The sequence below is a fragment of the Lethenteron reissneri genome, unplaced genomic scaffold, assembly GCF_015708825.2.
Source record: "Lethenteron reissneri isolate LAM-NWPU_2019-01 unplaced genomic scaffold, ASM1570882v1 scaffold_1864, whole genome shotgun sequence".
NCBI lineage: Eukaryota > Metazoa > Chordata > Hyperoartia > Petromyzontiformes > Petromyzontidae > Lethenteron > Lethenteron reissneri.
Genome location: NW_026891624.1, coordinates 948,328 through 968,613, shown reverse-complemented (window position 1 = coordinate 968,613; position 20,286 = coordinate 948,328). Strand labels below are relative to the sequence as shown.

Sequence of the window (20,286 nt, the reverse complement as noted above, 5' to 3'; positions counted from 1 at the left end):
AGCATTTATAAAATGGTTAGTAAAACTTGATTACTCATTAAACCGTTTGTAACTTTTTATGTAACTAGCGTAAGTACCCGGCTTTGCCCGGGTGAAAAATATATTTCTTAAAAACCTTACATATATATACACAGATACTAAGGTATTGTCAAAGCCCGGTGGGCTGTTTGTACATTTCTCCACCAACAAATATATAAGAGGCTTTCACAAGTCCAAAAAGTTGTAGAAAGTGTGGGGTAAATAGTTGATGTCAAAAGGTTTCCGAAAATTGTGGTCTCCCCCCCCCCTCAAAAATATCTTTACCCCTCGTAGGTATATATACTAACAACACCTTACATACAACAGAGGAAGTGGTATCTATTGACTCTGTATCTACTGACTGTACCGTAGTATCTACTGAGCCAGTAGTAGCTACTGACTGTGTAGTAATATTTAGTGACTGTAATAACTACTGACCATAGTAGTATTTACTGGGCCTACAGTAGTATCTACCGACTATATACTCGTAACGACTAACTGTATAGTATCTGCTGACTCTATAGTTGTATCCACTGACTATAGTAGTAACTGCAAAATCTATAGCAGTATCTACTCACTCTATAATAGTATCTACTGACTCTAGTAGCTACTCACCGTGGTAGTATGTACTGACTGTATAGTAGTATATACTGACTGGAGCAGTATTGACTGACTGTAGTGGTATATACTGACTGTTTTAGTATTTACTATAGCGGTATCTACCAACTCGATAGCAGTATCTACTATCGCTATAGCAGTGTATACCGACTGAGGTTGTACCTGCTATCACTACAGCAGTGCATACTGCTGTGTTGGTACCTGTTATGATTACAACAGTGCATATTGTGGTGGAACCTGCTATGATTACAGCAGTGCATACTGCTGTGGTGGTATCTGCTATGATGAGAGGAGTACATATTGTGGTGGTGGTACCTGGTATGGTAACAGCAGTACATACCGAGTGTGGTGGCACCTGCTATGACGACAGCAGTACATTCTGTGGTGGTGGTACCTGCTATGATTACAGCAGTGCATATTGACTGTACTCATCATTCACCCTCACCATTCACCACTCACAACTCACCCTTACCACTCATCCTCACCACTCACCACTCCCACTCACTATTCACCATTCACCCTCACAACTCACCACTCACCAATCTCCCTCACCAATCTCCCTCACCAATCTCCCTCACCACTCACCCTCACCACTAACCCTCACCACTAACCCTCACCACTCTCCCTCACCATTCTCCCTCACCACTCACTCTCACCATTCACCCTCACCATTCAGCCTCACCACTCACCCTCACCACTCACTGTCACAACCACCACTCACCCTCACCACACAATCTCACCCTCACGACTCACCATTCATCCTCACCAATCACAAATGACCAATCACCACTCACCACTCTCCACTAACCCTCACCACTCAACCTCACCACTCACCCTCAAAACTAACCACTCTCTCACCACTCACCCTCACCACTCACCCTCATCACTCACGCTCACCACTCACCCCTCACCACTCACCCATCACCACTCACAACCGCCACTCACCCTCACCACTCACCCTCACCACTCACCCTCACAACAACCACTCACCCTCACCGCTCACCACTCACCCTGACCACTCACCACTCATCCTCACCAATCACACCCTCACCAATCACCACTCACCCGCACTGCTCACCCTCACCACTCACGCTCACCCTCACCACTCACTCCTCACTAATCACCCCTCACTAATCACCACTCATAACCGCCACTCACCCTCACCACTCAACCCTCACCACTCACCCTCACCACTCACCCTCACTACTCACCACTCATCCTCACCAATCACACCCTCAACAATCACCACTCACCACTCACGCTCACCACTCACCCTCACCACTCACTCTCACCACTCACCACTCACCCTCACAACAACCACTCACCCTCACTGCTCACCACTCACCCTCACTACTCACCCTCACCACTCACCACTCACCACTCATCCTCACCAATCATACCCTCACTAATTACCACTCACCCTCACTGCTCACCCTCACCGCTCACCACTCACCCTCACCACTCAACCTCCCCTCACCACTCAACCTCACCCTCACCACTCACCCCTCACTAATCACCACTCACAACCGCCACTCACCCTCCCCACTCACCCTCACTACTCACCACTCATCCTCACCAATCACACCCTCACCAATCACCACTCACCCTCACCACTTGCCACTCACCCTCACCACTCACCCTCACCATTCACCCTCACCACTCTCCCTCACCACTCTCCCTCACCACTCACCAGTCATGCTCACCACTCACCATCACTACTCACCACTAACCCTCAACACTCACCCTCACCGCTCACCACTCACCCTCACCACTCACCCTGACCACTCACCACTCATCCTCACCAATCACACCCTCACCAATCACCACTCACCCTCACTGCTCACCCTCACTGCTCACCCTCACCACTCACCCTCACCACTCACGCCCACCCTCACCACTCACCCCTCACTAATCACCACTCACAACCGCCACTCACCCTCACAACAACCACTCACCCTCACTACTCACCCTCACCACTCACAACTCACCCTCACCACTCACCCTCACCATTCACCCTCACCACTCACCCTCACCATTCACCCTCACCACTCTCCCTCACCACTCTCCCTCACCACTCACCCTCACTACTAACCAGGCACGCTCACCACTCACCCTCACTACTCACCACTCACCCTCAACACTCACCCTCACCGCTCACCACTCACCCTCACCACTCACCCTGACCACTCACCACTCATCCTCACCAATCACACCCTCACCAATCACCAATCACCACTCACCCTCACTGCTCACCCTCACTGCTCACCCTCACCACTCACCCTCACCACTCACGCTCACCCTCACCACTCACCCCTCACTAATCAACACTCACAACCGCCACTCACCCTCACCACTCACTCTTACCACTCACCCTCACCACTCACCCTCACAACAACCACTCACCCTCATTACTCACCCTCACCACTCATCCTCACTAATCACACCCTCACCACTCACCCTCACCAATCACCACTCTCCCTCACCACTCTCCCTCACCACTCTCCCTCACCACTCTTCCTCACCACTCACCCTCACCAGTCACGCTCACCACGCACGCTCACCACTCATCCTCACTACTCACCCTAACCACTCACCACTCACCCTCAACACTCACCCTCACCACCGCCACTCACCCTATTCCCGTTTTAAAAACTTATTTACGTGTCGCCAAGTATGCTTGAGGGTGATTGGTGAATGGTGAGGGAGAGTGGTGAGGGTAAGTAGTGAGGAATAGTGGTGAGGGTGAGTTGTGAGGGTAAGTGGTGAGGGTGAGTGTGAGTGGTGAGTGGTCAGTGATAGTGAGTGGTGAGTGATAGTGAGTGATAGTGAGTGTTAGGGGGGAGTGGTGATGGTGAGTGAGGGAGAGTGGTGAGGGAGAGTGGTGAAGGTGTATATATTTTTACCTATGATGACAGCAGTACATGCTGACGTTTTGTATGTTAAATGTAAAAGCTAAATGTGTGAATGTGTGTGTGGGAAATGTTAAGCAAACGTGGCAGGAATAGGGCGATTCTAAAGGAATCTACAACCTTCGATGATTCCTTTGCCCGATTCAAAGAATCGACTCCTGGCGCATAGGAGGTTTCCATATTTAATTACAGAGTTTTATTTTCATTGGTATATTATGTTTTAAAGTTTTCAGGAGTTTTTAATTATATTTTTGCCCCGGTCAATGCCGGATATTTCCCATTCGTAGCAGTTTACATCGACTCTATAATCAACTTATATTAAACAGGAATACGGCGATTCTAAATGAATCTACAACCTTCAATTCCTTTTCGCGATTCAGAGAATCGATTCTTGGCGCGGTCGGGTTTAGAATTTTTATTACACTGTTGTATTTTCATTGGTATGTTATGTTTTAAAGTTTTCAGAAGATTTTAAATGTATTTTTCCCCCGGGCAACGCTGGGTATATCGAGTTTATACCACAAAGTCGTCGCTTGACACGTGTGGGGTGTCGAGGCCTAGTACCGTGCAGAGCCTCCGGCCTCGCCTAGATTGCCCACCCGGCTGAGGCTGGGTACTGGGGCCGTTACCCCCCCCCCCCCCCCCGCGCTACAATAATACTGTCTAATCGCTATAATTTTATTATCTACCGACCCTACGATAGTAATTGCACACATTGGGGTGGGGGGGGGAGTGAAGAGGACGTGAAACTTTGATGAATTTACCTCAGAGTCGTGTGTTAATGCGTGCGCATATTTTTAAAGGGAATTAAAAATGGCGTCCACCCCGCAGCGACAGCGTTGCTGCCCGTTGCCAGGGACCAACCGCTCGCTGCCAGGGGCAACCGCCTTCCCGCATGCGCAACGGCGTGCTTCGTTACGTGCTGGTCGGCAATAGTAAATAAATAAATAAAGAGAAATCGCACTCAATAGATAATCGGTCCGATTTAAAGTTTAGAGACGAAAAATTGTAAATGCCTAAGTTTACCGCGGGGCCGGGGGCGTGCCCACCTGCAAAATTTAATCTCGGCGAACCCCACGGTCCGAGAACTAAATCCCCCGGAAGCGAGCGTACGCAGACGGACAGACGGACGGACAGACAGACAGACAAAAAATGAATTATATAGGTTAGACTAGCGGTTAGTACCCGGCGTTGCCTGGGCGATAAAGGCAGACACACATGTAGTTACACACGCAAATGAGCTGACACACACACGTAGAGTTACACACACAAATGGACTCACACATACATACATCGACTGAACAACAACAACCACCATGGCCACTAAGTGGTAGTGATGTCACGACAACGCTTGTGCCAGGCCATGTGCACCTTGAGGCCACGTGAAGTGTCGAACGCCCGCTGGCTGGAGGTGACGGGGCAAACCCAGATGGCAGAGGTCGACTGAGTGAGTCGACTGGCTGATGCACCACCTGTGGCCCCTACTGTGCCAACTTGCTGTGCTTTAGCCACCCGGCGCTCCGCTCGTTGTTGTGAGCGTCGCTCCTCCGCCCTCCATTGTTGTTGGAGGGCGACTGCGTCCAACTGCCCAGTAGCGTTCTTCAGGAGCCTCCTCCACAGAGGCCGATCTTGACATGGCTGTTACCAGTCATCCGCAAGAAGACTCAGCTCCACGTCCTCCTGTATCACATCACTCAATGTCTTCTCCAGCCCGTGCCACGCCCCCTCAATCCGGCCGAACAAAAGCTGTTTAGGCAATCGGTGGGTGACCATGCGGGCTACATGACTCAGGCAACGCAGCCTTGCCTGCCGGAGGAGGTCACCGATGGAATTTTGTCCACATCTTTCAAGGATTTGTGAGCTCACACAATGCAGCCTGGTTAAAGGCAGGATGGATCGTAGGCAGGCCATGCTAAATGTTCTAACCGGCGAAGATGTTCCATTAGGGGGGTCCAAGTTTCGCAAGCGTAGCGAAGGGAGGGAATGACTGTGGCCGAGAAGACCTGAAGTTTTGTGCGGAGTGATAGACCAGATAGCTTCCACACAGTGTTACGCAACCAATAAAAAGATAATGTGGCTCGACTTTTTCGGTGTGAGACCTCTGCTGTTAAACCGGAGCTGGTCATTAGCACACTGGCAAGGTATGAGAAACTTTCCACTGTCTCCACAACTGCCCCATCACCAATTGGGAGTTGTGGGGGTGGAGTGTCCGATGATACAAAATACCCAGGCAGGTACTTAGTTTTGGAGAGGCTGATGGTAAGGCCCCACCTCTTGGTGGCAAGCTCCAGGTTCAGCAGCAGCACCTTGAACTCCTCCTCCGAGTGAGCAGCAGTTATAGCAGATCATCGGCGTAGATAACGTGGTTGAGCAATAGGGAGCCATCCCTTGACCGCACCTGGGCATCGATCAGCCTCTCATTGTATCTGTAACAGATGGTAATTCCTCCGAAGTACGTGGTAAAAATATATGTAAAATAATGTGGGAGCCAGACATCCCTGTTGCACCCGAAGGTGTAAAGGGGAATGTCTCCGACTCACGGCCACGTAGTTTGACGCGGGGCCGCTCACCATCATGAAGGTCCTTAAGGATCATGAGCAGAGGGTCAGCGACTCCGAAAGCACGAACAACCCAGAGGCCAGGCCTACTGATGGTATCATAGGCCTTGACCAGGTCAATAAAGCACACACATGGACTAAGACGCACACAAGGACCAACAGACACGCAAAGAAATGGACTTACACTAACTAACATGAAGCCACACACACACAGCGACTAACACACATTCACATGGACTGACACACACACATACACATCGACTTACACACACATACACATCCACTTGAGATACACACACATGGTGTCACACACACATCGACGTACACACATACAGCGACTCACACACACACATAGACTCACACACACATAGACTGACACACATTGGCGTACACACACATACACATATGGATTCTAATACACGAACATATACTTTAGATACAGACGCATGGAGTTACACACATATATCAAGTCACACACATGCATTGACTTACACACACACATTGAATGACACGCACACACATATGGACTGAAACACACACATCGACTCACACACACGCATCGACGTGCACAGCAATCCCCGATGATGGCACAGCTATCAGCATCGCACTACTACGTATCAGTAAATTGCGGGAAGTGAGCAATCGAAACAATAGAAATGAATAGTAGAAATAATTAAAATAAGTGTACATTAAATAGCAGCAGTACACACAGGTAAGTTGAGAAGCAGGCTATAGTATAGATTATAGACTGGCAGTACACCGACTCAATGACATAAGCATTGCTACAGTGGCGATAAAAAGCTGGCAATAGGGGCAGCAGCTGAAAAAGCAGGATACAGTCGACATGAAAGGCTGGCAGTACACTTAATGAGGTAAAGAAGCAGGCAACAGATTATAGACTGGCATTCACTCATAATGAGTAAAAGCTAAATTAACAGTGTAGATATTGGCAGTGCACTGACGTTAATGAATCAGCAGGCAGCATTCAACACCACGGCAGTACACACTGTCGCAGCGTCATAAAAAGGCACAAAAAAAGGAAATATTTAGCAACCTAATAATGAAAATGTAGTTTTCTGCACACAAACATTATGATTGTAATATTAGGCAATGTATTAGTTTGATTATAGTAAACAATGAAGCAGAGTTGTTCTCTGCACACAAACATGTTTGTAATATTTGTAAACTTATTTGCTTAATAATAGTAAACAATAAACCTGAGTTATTAGCGAAAGATTCAATAAAATAGTATTTTACATTGGCGTGGTGACGCCTCGTCCCGTGCAGAGCCTGCGGCCTCGCCTAGATTGGCAAGCCGGAGGTGAGACATTGCCAGGATGCGAGCTAGGCCGCTACTACCCCCACCATCCCCCTGCCCGAGCCATAATAATACTATATAAGCGCTTTAATAATATTCATATCTAAGGACTTTATAGCAGTAACTGCACGCATCGTGTTGGGAGGGGGGCGAATGAAGACATGAAACTGTGAAGAAAAATCCGCAGCGTGATGTTACATTTATTTCATGTTAAACGCGGAAAAATAAAATGTCTCCCGTGAGCTCGACCGAACTTTAAAGTTTACGGACGTGAAAACGAAATAGCCTATTCCCACCGCGGGGCTTAGGGCGTGCCGGCTGGCAAAAAAATGTTGGATTTAAAACCCACCGCCCGAGAGCCAAATCCCCCGCAAGCGCGTGTGCGCGGAGACTTTTATATATAAGATATTGTAACATGTTGCCATCGAGAAATATACTGCTTTGAAATTGGGTCTATAATTTTAAAACACCCTGTATTATAAAGGGGCCCAAAATAAAAACTCGGAAATATGATTTTTTTTTATTTACTTGCATAGTAAAGTTATTGTATTTTTTTTAATTTGCTATACAGCCAGATAATACGACAAATAGCTAACCTTAAACACCCAATCGTTCATTAAAAAGTTGAATGCAGTATAGTACTATAGTAATAGAGCATAATCACTTAACTAGAATTGATAGCTTGAAAGCATTTAGACATTTTTTTCTGATGCTGTAAACATAATTTGCAATTTAGTTGTTTTAAGTTGTGGCTGCCCGATGTAACACATTCGTATCTGGACACCTATGTTTAGCATCCAGAATCTTATGAGATGGAGTGCATTCGAATTGGTTTTGTTAATGTCTCTCTGTGTTTGTGTCTCTCTGCGTGGGTGTGCCTCTCGGTGTGTCTCTCTCTCCTGCCCTCGATGTGGTGTCGTTTGTTTGTCCAACGACCTGAATGTCTTACTAGTACAGTCACTGTTGCCGTTGGTTCGTTTACATTGACATGCTAATCTCTCACAATACAATGGCCACCTCCTCAGCTCTCGCATCAACCACAACCCTCCCCCCCCCCCCCCCATCTCGGTTCCCATCTTTGGATTTCCCACTCACTTAGGCACAATCTCGAGCCCCCACCCTCTTGCCCGATGCGGCAACCACCCTCTCCCCCCTTCTCGGCTCTATATATAAGGACTTGTTTCAACAGGCTGTCGTGATCTATTATTTTTTTCTACCTACGTGACTTTACCGAAAAAAAACAAAGAGTATGGATTCCTGCAGTCACGAAAGCTTCAAATCGAGTTTGAATATAAGATAATATACTTCCTCAAAGGCAGGCAATATAGTTTCCCAGGGAAACATGTTAAACTGTATCATATTGTATAATGAGTGTGGTGGCACAAGCTGGATAAAGCTAAATCAGCAAACCAATAAATTACCGCGACTGGTGTTGACTCTAACAATGAGTTTTTTTTTTGCTTTTAAAGGCCACCCGAAGACCCGTGCCTTCATTACGCACGGCGGGACTAACGGTGTCTACGAGGCAATCTACCATGGCGTCCCCATGCTCGGCTTCCCGCTTTTTGGCGACCAGAAGGACAACCTCCTGAGAGTGCAGACGCGTGGGGTTGCTATCGTGCTGGACATCAACACGGTCACTGCCCAGGAGATCCGAGATGCAGTCGACTTGCTCATCAACAACAGCAGGTGCGTGCACAGCAACGGCATTACTTGTATGTGTACCATCCTTTCCAGTTCATTATAGACAGCAACAATTAATTAACACAAAGGAGTTGACATGTGGGATGATATAACGTCAATCCTATATCGATTAACCTACATTAAATACGGCAACATGAATGTAAAGAGATGGTTCTCACATTGCTCGGGGTTGATGTGAGTGTTCCTCTGGGGGTCTGGAAACTCTAGTTCTGCCAGCTCTGAGCAGTGGTGAACGAATGCTAAAATAGCAGCAGTTATATTAGCTCAAGATACTAGTGTCAGGGGCATGAATGGTCTAGCCCAGTGGTTCTCAAACGTTTTTTGCACCTGTACCCATGATTGAATTTCGCTTCAACCGAGTACCCCTTTGCCTGACCCAACATGGTTCTGAGAAATAAATGTATTAATAACCAATTGCCAAATTTGTGAGGCATCCTAACTAGTTAGTAATTGCAAGCAAATAACAACATTTTTTACGGACGCTCACCATGCGTGAAACAATTTATTCTCGCTCACTGGTTACTCTTGGAAACCACATTATTTACGATCAATGAGTTTCGAAAGATCTTTACATTGTTCTAGGTTACCATGTGGATTTACATTTTATTGTAGTTATTTAACATTGGCAAATTCCTATATTATTATTCACCAATGGCCCCCATGTATGATATTTCACACATTTATAAAATACCTCACATACACCCGGGGACATTGCCACATACTCCCAGTGGTCCATGTACCCCCAGCTGAGAACCACTGGTCTAACCTGCTGTTAGCATTGGGGCATTGGTCCTCTGCATTTGAAAAATATACCACACTTTACCCAGCAACCATAACTAAGGCTTTGGTCAATAATGCACTGCAGTTTACCCAAATAGAACAACGTATCTACCCACAATGCATCGCACTTTGCCCGTGATTCAATGTAGCCACCCCGACAACAACATTGATACTGGTATGACCTTGAGGTCACCCACACCATGCCCTCTCTCGGCAGTGCTCCTTCACTCGGCTCATCCTCCCCAGGTATTATCCAGGAGCCTTCATCGCGTATTTCGACACTGATATAGCTTAGAAAAACCACAGATCACCCTGACTACGAGTTTAAGAGTGGCAGATGGTGGCGCCTGCAAAATTATCATTTAACGCATTGGCAAGATTAATAAACTATTGCATCCCACCAACGCGATGTACCATGTACCTCCCTCTAATATATTATTCCCACGATACCTTTATTCCCCAGAAATGTCCCCCATAAAATCCGTAGCAAAGTATGTTATAGCAATGCGATTCAGAGGCTCCGCACACTGTCTGTCCCGACAAAATGTCTATGATAGTTTTTGTTTTACTCAGAATAGACGCTCCTACCTCCTCTGTTTCCTGAGTACCATGTGATCCATTATGGGGGTTGGCAATACTCAAGTTATGGAGCCTCCGCTAGGCTGTGCTGGCCAGTTGCTGCTATGAATAACTAAACCGAAGTGGTGCTTATGCCCGCCACGTATTGGCCACACATGGCTACCCTATTCAAGTCTACTCACTCACTGGGCCACCAGGCACGCGCACATATAATCTATTCTCCTGAAGAACACCGCGTTATGGAATATTCGCGTTATAATAAATTAATGATATAATATTTTGGGTACAGCACAGTCCGCAATAATACGTGAGATGCATACGCAGGCTGAACAGAAACTGAGGTTCGTGGGTAGCATCTAGAAGCATCCAACAGCATCCCACATTGTGTGATGCTATGTCAAGGCAGCCATACGACTGCTTATTCCAACTCGCGTGATGTAGTTATCTTCACTCAATCTCCCATTCGCATCCGCGTTATAAAAAGTGTTCCCTAATACCTTAATCGTGTTTCATACAATTCACGCTATGAAAACTACGCATTATAGGTGAACAGACTGTATTTAGTATTTTTTCTTGCAAAACATCTGTGCCGGTTTGATACATTCAGGTTGGCCTTCCTTTGATTTACCATGGGTTTAACCAGACTGGATTGTGTGAGCTCATAGATCATTAAAAGATCAGGGCACAGTCCCATCATTGAGCCTCTCTGGCAGGTGAGGCTGCATTGCCTCAGTCATGTAGCCTGTATGCCCATCCACTGCATGCCTAAGCCACTTCTGTTTGGCTGGATACAGGCAGCTAAATAAGCATATAATGGGCTAGGGAAGAGAGATGGACTGATGTGGTATATATGGATGTGGAGTCAATTGGGCTTATCAATCACTGGTACCAGCTGTGTCAAGATTGTCCTCTATAAAGGAAGCTCTGAAGGATGCTACCGGGCAGCTGAATGCAGCTGCACTGCAACAACAATTCAAAATGAGTGAGTGCCATGTGACTAAAACGCAGCAAGTTTGCGTAGTAGGAAGTACAGGTGGTTTCATCTGTAAGTTATCTTAGTGAGTAAATCCATGGCACCTGGGTCTGTCGCATGATCTCAGGGCAGCAAGCCTTCAACGTGTCACGTGGCCTCAGTCCACCTAAACTGAAAGATGAGCCGTGGTGATGTTGCCACCATTGAGTAGCGAATGGCCGTATCATCACAATTAAATTCGTTTTACTTCAAACGATATAAATGTGAATGTTGTTTGCAATAACCCTTGAAAAAACACATGCTTGCAGGGAGATATGTAGCAAGAAACTTTAAATACAAAAAAAAACTACTTTTGCGTAAATTTTCTGCCTGTTGGCCCTGTACTCTGACGCGTGATGTCCACAGCTACCAGGAGAGCATTGAGCACCTCTCGCGCCTCCACCACGACCAGCCCGAGCGACCGATAGACCGCGCGGTGCACGCGCTGGAGTTCGTGATGCGTCACGGCCATGCGCGCCACCTGCGCACAGCGGCTCATCAACTCGCCTGGTATCAGCTGCACTGCCTGGACGTGGTGGCCTTCCTGAGTGCTGCTGCAGGGTTCGCCCTCACGCTGCCTGTCCTCCTCTGCCGCCTGTGCTGCCACTGCAGGAGGGCGGCCAAAGTGGCAGGAAAGAAGAGCAAGAAGGAGTGAGGAGAGCTGGGGTCACTCTTATATGAAAATCAGTTATTTCCTTGGACAGAATTTAATGAATTGACAAAACGCAACACAGCTGTTGCTTTGTCAATGAAAACACAATAATAGGTATTCTTTGGGTCTTTCAGTAAAGTCATGTAGTTATGTTCAAAATAATAAAACAAAGAAAAAACTACGACGTTTCGATCGCAACACAAGCAACTGTCATGAGGAGGAAATAAGTATAACCCGTAAAAACAAAGTTTTTCACTATAAATCCTTTATATGCGTGGCGGCTAGAGTCCTCTCGTCATCTGGCTTGAGATGGCTGCCACTTATGGGTCAGATGATTGTCTGCCAGTATTAAGCAATTGGTAATTGAATATTTAATTTGTTTTCCCTAAACAGTGTAAAATTTTGTAAAAAAAATTTTCACGAATATTAATTGTCTCGCACAACGAGTCTGTGTGCAAAATGTCAGCTCTATTGGATCACGGGAAGTGGGTTAAAAAAACGACCGAAAGATTTGCACGGTCGTAAGCAAGCAAGCAAGCACGGAAGCACGCAAGCAAGCAAGCGAACTTAATATAAAGGATTTAAAAATGAAGGAAAGCTACTCAAGGCAAGCTGTTTTAAAGGTTTAAAATGGGCATAGCCTAAGTGTCAGAATGAAGTGGGTGGGGCACAAGTGCTGTAAAGTCGTAACTGGCTGTGACGTTTCCAATTTGTCACCTTCCGATGTTAGTTTTAGTTTATCTTCTTGGTTCTTTCGGTAAAGTCACGTAGAAGGGAAGTAATAAAATAATAAAAATAAAACACAATAAAATAATTCTCACGACGTTTCGGCCACAACGCAAGCAGCCGTCCTCAGGTGAAAACCAGGTCCGTCGAGGCGACAGAGTCTGAATGAAACAACACACGAGCTTGCAGCATATATATATATAAGCTGGGCGCCTTGACAACGGAATTTGCATATCAAGATGAATTTAGCATATTTATGGGAAATGCAGGAATGTGATTAGTACTACATATGCATGTGCATTATGCAGGATTAACAGCATCAAAGGGAGCTGCAGTTTGTTGCTGCTGCAGTTGCTGCTGCTGCAGTTGCTGCTGCTGCAGTTGCTGCTGCTGCTGCAGTTGCTGCTGCTGCAGTTGCTGCAGTTGCTGTTGCTGCTGCAGTTCCTGCTGCTGCTGCTGCTGCAGTTGCTGCTGCTGCTGCAGTTGCTGCTGCTGCTGCAGTTGCTGCTGCTGCTGCAGTTGCTGCTGCTGCAGTTGCTGCTGCTGCTGCAGTTGCTGCCTTATCCATTTTAATATAACACTATGTATTATTCTACCCACCCTAATGTGTATCACACTGCTATATATTTACTATACAATTACGACACCATACATTACTCTGCACACTGCATCAATCATACAAATGCCACACTATCTGCTACTATACACTGTACCATTGACCGTCGTATCAATGGGTGAGTGGTGAAAGAAAACTTGCAGCGGAGCAAAGAATCTATTCCCTGCGGAGAATACAATGCCAGTGAGTGGAACACGGTCTGAAAGTCACCGTAAACGTGAACACAATCAGTTAAGATCCGAAATGGTTTATTGCGTCCTTCCAATGATTGCTAAGCCAGAATCCATCTTCTCGGTTGAAATTGTCTCTGTGTTTGTATATGTGGATCGCCTCATGAACGAATCTCTCATGATAGCCAGATGGCTTGCAGAGAACCTCTGTCTTGAAGAAGTCAATGGCATGTGAGCCCACTGAATTGTAACAGTGATCTGCCACGGCTGAGGTGTTTGTCCTACCGTGTTTCAGGTCTGCTTTATGTTCACGGATGCGGTCCGAGACATGCCGTTTGGTTTCCCCAATGTAACTGCTACCGGAGAGGAAACTTAATTTGTAGACGCCAGGGTACTGTATGTCTGGAACCACATCTTTTACAGACGGGACCAGATCACGGATTTTATGTACTGTGTTGAATCGGACCTGGATCTTGTGTTTAATCAGGATTTTGGAGATCTTTTTTGTGACCCCAGCAATGTAGGGTAAGGTGATGGTCTTGAAAGGCTCCTCAACAGGATCCTTCTTGATGGTTGGAGTGATGGCCTTGCGGATTGTGTAGTCGGAGTAACCATTAGCCTTAAGAGCTTGGCGTACGTGTTTGAGTTCACTGGCAATGTGTTCCTGGTCGGAAATACATTGGGCTCTATGGTATAGAGTCTTGATGAGGGAATTCTTCTGGGATGGATGGTGGTGGGAATCCAGTTTTAGGTAAGCATCCGTATGGGTGGCTTTCCAGTAGACAGAGTGGCTCATTGAACCATCAGGTCTCCTTTTAATTAGGACATCCAAAAAGGGTAGCTTGCCATCTTTTTCGACTTCCATGGTGAATCTGATGGCTGGGTGTATGGAATTGATGTGGTCGAGAAATTGGTCTAGAGCAGGCCGGCCATGTGGCCAGATGACAAAAGTGTCATCTACGTACCTCTTCTATAAGGTTGGGCGTAGAGTGGCAGTCTTGATGGCGTCAGTCTCAAATTTCTCCATGAAGATTTTGGCTACAACCGGAGATAGGGGGAGCCCATTGGGGTGCCCTCAGTTTGCTTGTAGAAAGTTCCATTCCAGGTGAAGTATGTATTGGTTAAGCAGTGTCTCACCAGGGGGGGTACCCCAGCATTCAGTCCTTGATAAACCAAGTCTTCAATGATTGCGATGGTGTCAGGTACAGGAACTTTGGTTCCTGTGTCTGAAATCCTACGGCATTTCACTGCGAAAACCACCTCTGCGGTACTAAACTCTACTGACCTGGTATCGACAATCAAGGGGATTGCCCTGTCCCCAGACGACCTGCTTGTCAGTTTTGATGTGGTTTCCTTATTCACCAAAGCAGCAGCAACTGCAGCAGCAACAAACTGCAGCTCCATTTGATGCTGTTAATCCTGCATAATGCACATGCATATGTAGTACTAATCACATTCCTGCATTTCCCATAAATATGCTAAATTCATCTTGATATGCAAATTTCTTTTTCAAGGCGCCCAGCTTATATATATATATATATGCTGCAAGCTCGTGTGTTGTTTCATTCAGACTCTGTCGCCTCGACGGACCTGGTTTTCACCTGAGGACGGCTGCTTGCGTTGTGGCCGAAACGTCGTGAGAATTATTTTATTGTGTTTTATTTTTATTATTTTATTACTTCCCTTCTACGTGACTTTACCGAAAGAACCAAGAAGATAAATCCCTGCAGTCACGAAAGCTTTAAATCGAAATTTAGTTTTAGTTTACTAAAGATGGGACCTCTAGGACTCATGTATAACCTTCTCTTGACTCCCCGATTTTACATTAACATGTTAATTTCTAACATTAACATAACCATCTCCGCTTGTAATACAAATGTCAGGCTCTTTTCGAAGATAACTTCAGTTTTGCTGAAAGCATACTATAAAAAACATACATTTGTCAAAAACACTATTTTAAAGAACATGTATGAAATCGAATTATTGGGGAAGAGATCTTCTTGATAGCACAGATAGGCCAGAGAGATAGAGGGGATAAAAATAGGCTTGATACAAATTAAATGTTTTATGTATTCTAACTACCAGTTTTTAAAATTTGCATATGCATACTTACCTAGTAGTGGCTATTATGTATTGTAATAATAAAAACAACTTTTTCTAAATATTCTTTGGGTCCTTCGGTAAAGTCACGTAGATAGCTTGAAAGAAAAGAAAAAAACACTACGACGTTTCGATCACAACACAAGCGATCGTCATCAGGAGGAAAAAGAGTAAAGCTGCTGAGGCAGACTGTTTTAAAGGTTTATAATGGGTTTAGCCCAAGGGCCATAAACAAAATGGGCGGGACTAGTGATTTTAATGTGAGAAATTAGCATGTTAATGTCAGATCGGAGGACGACGTCTACGATGGAAGGCGCGGAGGTGGCTATGTTAATGTGAGAGATTAGCATGTTAATGTAAGATTGCAGAGCCGCTGCTGTATCGGCGCGTGAGGTGGCTGTGTTAGTGTCATACATTTAATCTGTTAATGTAAATGTAAAATCAGAGAGCCGAAATTAACAACTAACATCGGAAGGTAGGGTGGAAACATCACAGACAGTTATGACTTAAACTGGTTAATAACGTCCTTCCAATGATTGCTCAGTTGTACCCATCTCGGTTGAAATTGTGTCTATACATATGGATGGCTTCATGAACGAATCTTTGTTGATAGCCAGTGGGTTTGCAAAGTACCTTCTTCTTCGAGAAATCAATTTCGTGTGAGCCCACTACATTAAAACAATGATCAGCCATGGCTGAGGTATTGGTCCTTCCGTGTTTCAGATCTGCCTTATGTTCACGGTCTGAGACATGTTGCTTAGTTTCCCCAATGTAACTACTGCCACAGACAAAAGCTTAGTTTGTAGACGCTGGGGTATTGCATGTCAGGGTTCACATCCTTCACAGATGGGATCAGATCACGAATTTTATGTACTGTGTTAAATCGAACCTGGATTTTGTTTTCATGATTTTTCTAAATACACATTTATATCAAGAGCAAGTTATTAAATGTTTCAGGCACTTAGCGTTGTGGAATAATATGCTCCTGTGAACGCAAAGGCACACTCCACTTGGTAACGCGTTTCTGATCTCAATTATTTCAATCCGAGGAATTTAACTGACCTTACATTTCTGAAATATAATGTGAGGTACACATATGAAACAAAAATAAAATGAAACAAAAAAAGGGGTAATGTTTGTCTAGCACTCAATAATAAAACTATACATGTGTAGTGACTGACTCGGCGACACTTAGCAACTACGGTTCCCAGTCAGGACAGCTGGTAGACTGCCTGACTGGCAACGCCGAGATGGTGAAGATGGTGACGACATTGAAGACTCCAGCAGCATGACGGGGATCCCACTCCAAACGACAGCCCCGAGGTCCCCTCCCGGGGCCCCTCTTATACTGTCAGCGTGGCCTGGCTCCGCCCCGGCCATGCCCCCCTTCTGGAACCTACTAGTGGGTTCTCGATGTGCTCCTTCCGTAACCTTTCCCCTCTGGTCTATCACGTGACCTGCTGTCAGGGCTTACGTAAGCTGCAGATCCTCTTCCCCGTGAGCAGTCAGCGCTATGCTGCTACGTGACGGATTCTATGTCACTACACATGCAAGCGAAGGTAAGATGTTGATTCAGTCTACCAGCTGAAGAGTATTCGGTTTAAATATGAGGCAACCTTCTGTCCTTTTTCTGGTCTCATTCCCACCAGAAATCCATACGAGGCCATGCACTGAAATATTTACCGGCACTCGTGACACGTTCTGCAAGATCCGACTCCATCCTTCCAGTGCTCACTGAGCTGCATTGGCTTCCGATTGCTGAACGAATACATGATAATGTCGCACACATTACACACAAAGTGCTTGCCACAAATGTAGGTGCTGTTGACGATCACTACATCTCTGCTGTAGCAGACGGACAGAAAAAAGTGTCCATACAAGACCGCCCCATCTGAAACCACATTCGTGTTCCAAAAGCCTTTCCTCAGCATGTTTGACAAGGCGATGTTGAATAATAATTTCCAGGACCTTTCGCAGCACATGGAGGAGGGGGATTCCATGTTTTTTGTTGTCATCACAGACTCAGCGCTCAAAATAGATCTCCCTCATTGAGGTTTTAATACCAGCAGCGAAGCATGAAATCTTGCAATTGGTTTTCCTAGTTGGGTATTAATTGGCATACTCTAGTATGAACAAAACTGTGTAGTTCCTGGACACTCAAGGGGGGAATTTCATGTGAGACCACCCTCCCAGTGAGTCCGAGTGTTATAGTACAACATTATACTGGTAGGAACGAAGTGAACCAGCCTACAATAGACTATATCGTCCGTCCGATGTCCGATTAAGTGTAACAACATCGCCCCCTACTGCAAACACTTGGCATGACCCTACAAAAACCTTTAGACTCAGTGAGGCTTTCCTGGCTAAACAAGTGTAACATTCCCTTATAATTCCCTGATATAGCTTTTAATTAAAACATTTAAATTAAAAATTAACTCACAGCGGCCTAAAGCCTACAGCTAAGCCTAAAGCCTAGAACTAGGCCTCAAACTCTCCCTTCGTATCGTACCCCCGCGTGTGTGAAAGGGAGTTAATGTTTAACAATGTTACATTCCCTGATGTTTTTAAATAGAAACATTTAAATGTAAAGCTTTTACATTAATAATTAAAACATTTAAATAAAAAAATAACTCACAGCGGCCTAAAGCCTACAGCTAGGCCTAAAGCCTAGAACTAGGCCTGAAACTCTCCCTTCGTATCGTCCGATTAGGTGTAGCAACATCGCCTTCTACTGCAAACACGTGGCAGGACGCTACAAAAACCTTTAGACTGTGAGGCTTTCCTGGCTAAACAAGTGTAATAATACATTATGTTTATATTCTTTGGTTATTCGTTCCTATCAGCCCACCCCGCAGGGACCTGTTGTAACATGTGTGTTTGTGGTATTCATACTCAGCCAGCAACGAGTTAGATCATTGTTAAAGGAATAAGGTCATGGTCGTACAAGATTGAGCAATAGAAAAGTTACAAGTCGTGCTAATTTGGTTTTAAATATAGCCTAGAGTTTGGGAGACCTTTCCCTGCAGAGGCTAATTTGTTTTTAAATAGTTTGTGGAAGATTTCTCAGAGCAGGCTAATTTGGTTGTTAATAAAACCCAGATTAACACGTAGGCTGTCGCGACCAATATTATTCATAATCAACGTTTTTGGGTTAAGATCGTGTTATTTATAAATATGTCGTAACCCTCCACCACCCGACACGGCCAATCAGTAAAAAAGTGTCACGTTGACAAATGACAAATAGTTCACTGTTTTAGCCCACTGGTGTGTTGAAGCAGCCATCTACCGCCAAACGACGGTTTCAGGTGCACCAATGGGGTGCTGCCGAATCGCCCCTGCTCTTTAGAGGAATGCTGTTGGCTCGGGCGCGGGAGGCTTTCCCAAAGATTTTTAAGGATGCCATGAATTCCGTGGTAGCGGACCGCCTGCTTGAGTATGCACACCTGCACAGCGTCTTCTTACCACTGGGGAGGATGACTCGCCTCCTTCCCTATGGGTCGCCGGCCCCATACAATCATTTTAGGGCATGCATCAGCTGTTCTGGATAGTAGGGCAGGTGGCGGAGCAAGCAACGAGTGCTGGACAACTAGGAATGAAATATGAACAACCAGGGAAGGGTGCTTCACAAGGGTTGGAGTGATTAGGAAACCCTCCCCTGGGGAGTCAATGGGGGAAATGGATGAATTGTTGGAGCAGGGAGGGCGAGTTCCCCTAGTTCGCAGATAGCAATTACATGCTTAGGTTGTGGCCAGGTGGATCATTTGGCCCGATGGTGTCGAAACCAGGTCACGAAAATTGAATCATCACCCCGGGATCCATTCTCCAAGAGTACTCTCAGTCGAATGATTCACAGCAACTGGATGCAAACCATAGTTTGCAGTGCATCAGTACCACTGTCATGGAGGACGTAAACTCAAGCACCGAAGTAACAAGTGAGGTGGAACCAACAACAGGAGTGGAACTGACCCAGCCTCCCAGACCTGCAGTCGAGAGGAGACTACCAGGGCACAGACCGTATGTGAAGTGGCCTGGCGCCAGTGACAAGAAGTTGTGGGAAACAGTGAATACTGACCTTACCTTGACCCTCGAGAAACTTCTAGGCACAGTCGAGAAGAAGTTGGAGAGGATGGGGGACTTCATCTATGAGTACGGGGCAGAAAGCTTTGGAGTGCAAGAGGCAAAAGGCAGGAGAAAGATTCCAACCCCACCAGTTTCCAGGAGGCAACAACAAATCAAGCGCCTCGTTCAAGAAAGGAGACAGCTTAAGAAACAGTGGAAGAAAGCCTCGGAAGTGGAAAAGGAGGGCATAGAGGCACTTCAGGCTGACATCAAAACCCGGTTGGCATCCCTCCGTAGAGCAGAGAACCTACGGAAACGCAGAAAGAAGAAAGAACAAACTAGAACTCGATTCTATAAAGATCCCTTTAAGTTCATTAAAAGTCTCTTCACGAAGGAAAAAAGTGGAGTTCTAAAAACAACAAAGAAATACCTAGAAGAGCACCTGAGAACAACAAACTTTGACTCAA

At 45.8% G+C, this 20,286-nt stretch overlaps 1 protein-coding gene across 2 annotated transcripts in view; it reads left to right on the top strand.

Annotated features, from left to right (window-relative positions):
- The window catches only part of LOC133339454 (UDP-glucuronosyltransferase 2A2-like), a 38,832-nt gene extending 25,912 nt beyond the window's left edge, over positions 1-12,920 (top strand). For both annotated transcript variants that reach the window (XM_061547625.1, XM_061547624.1), the window contains 2 exons: positions 8,891-9,110; positions 11,863-12,920. In XM_061547625.1, the coding sequence (XP_061403609.1) occupies positions 8,891-9,110; positions 11,863-12,151 (509 nt within the window). In that variant the 3' untranslated portion in view covers positions 12,152-12,920. The remainder of the gene's footprint in view (positions 1-8,890; positions 9,111-11,862) is intronic.
- Positions 12,921-20,286: the final 7,366 nt, after the last annotated feature.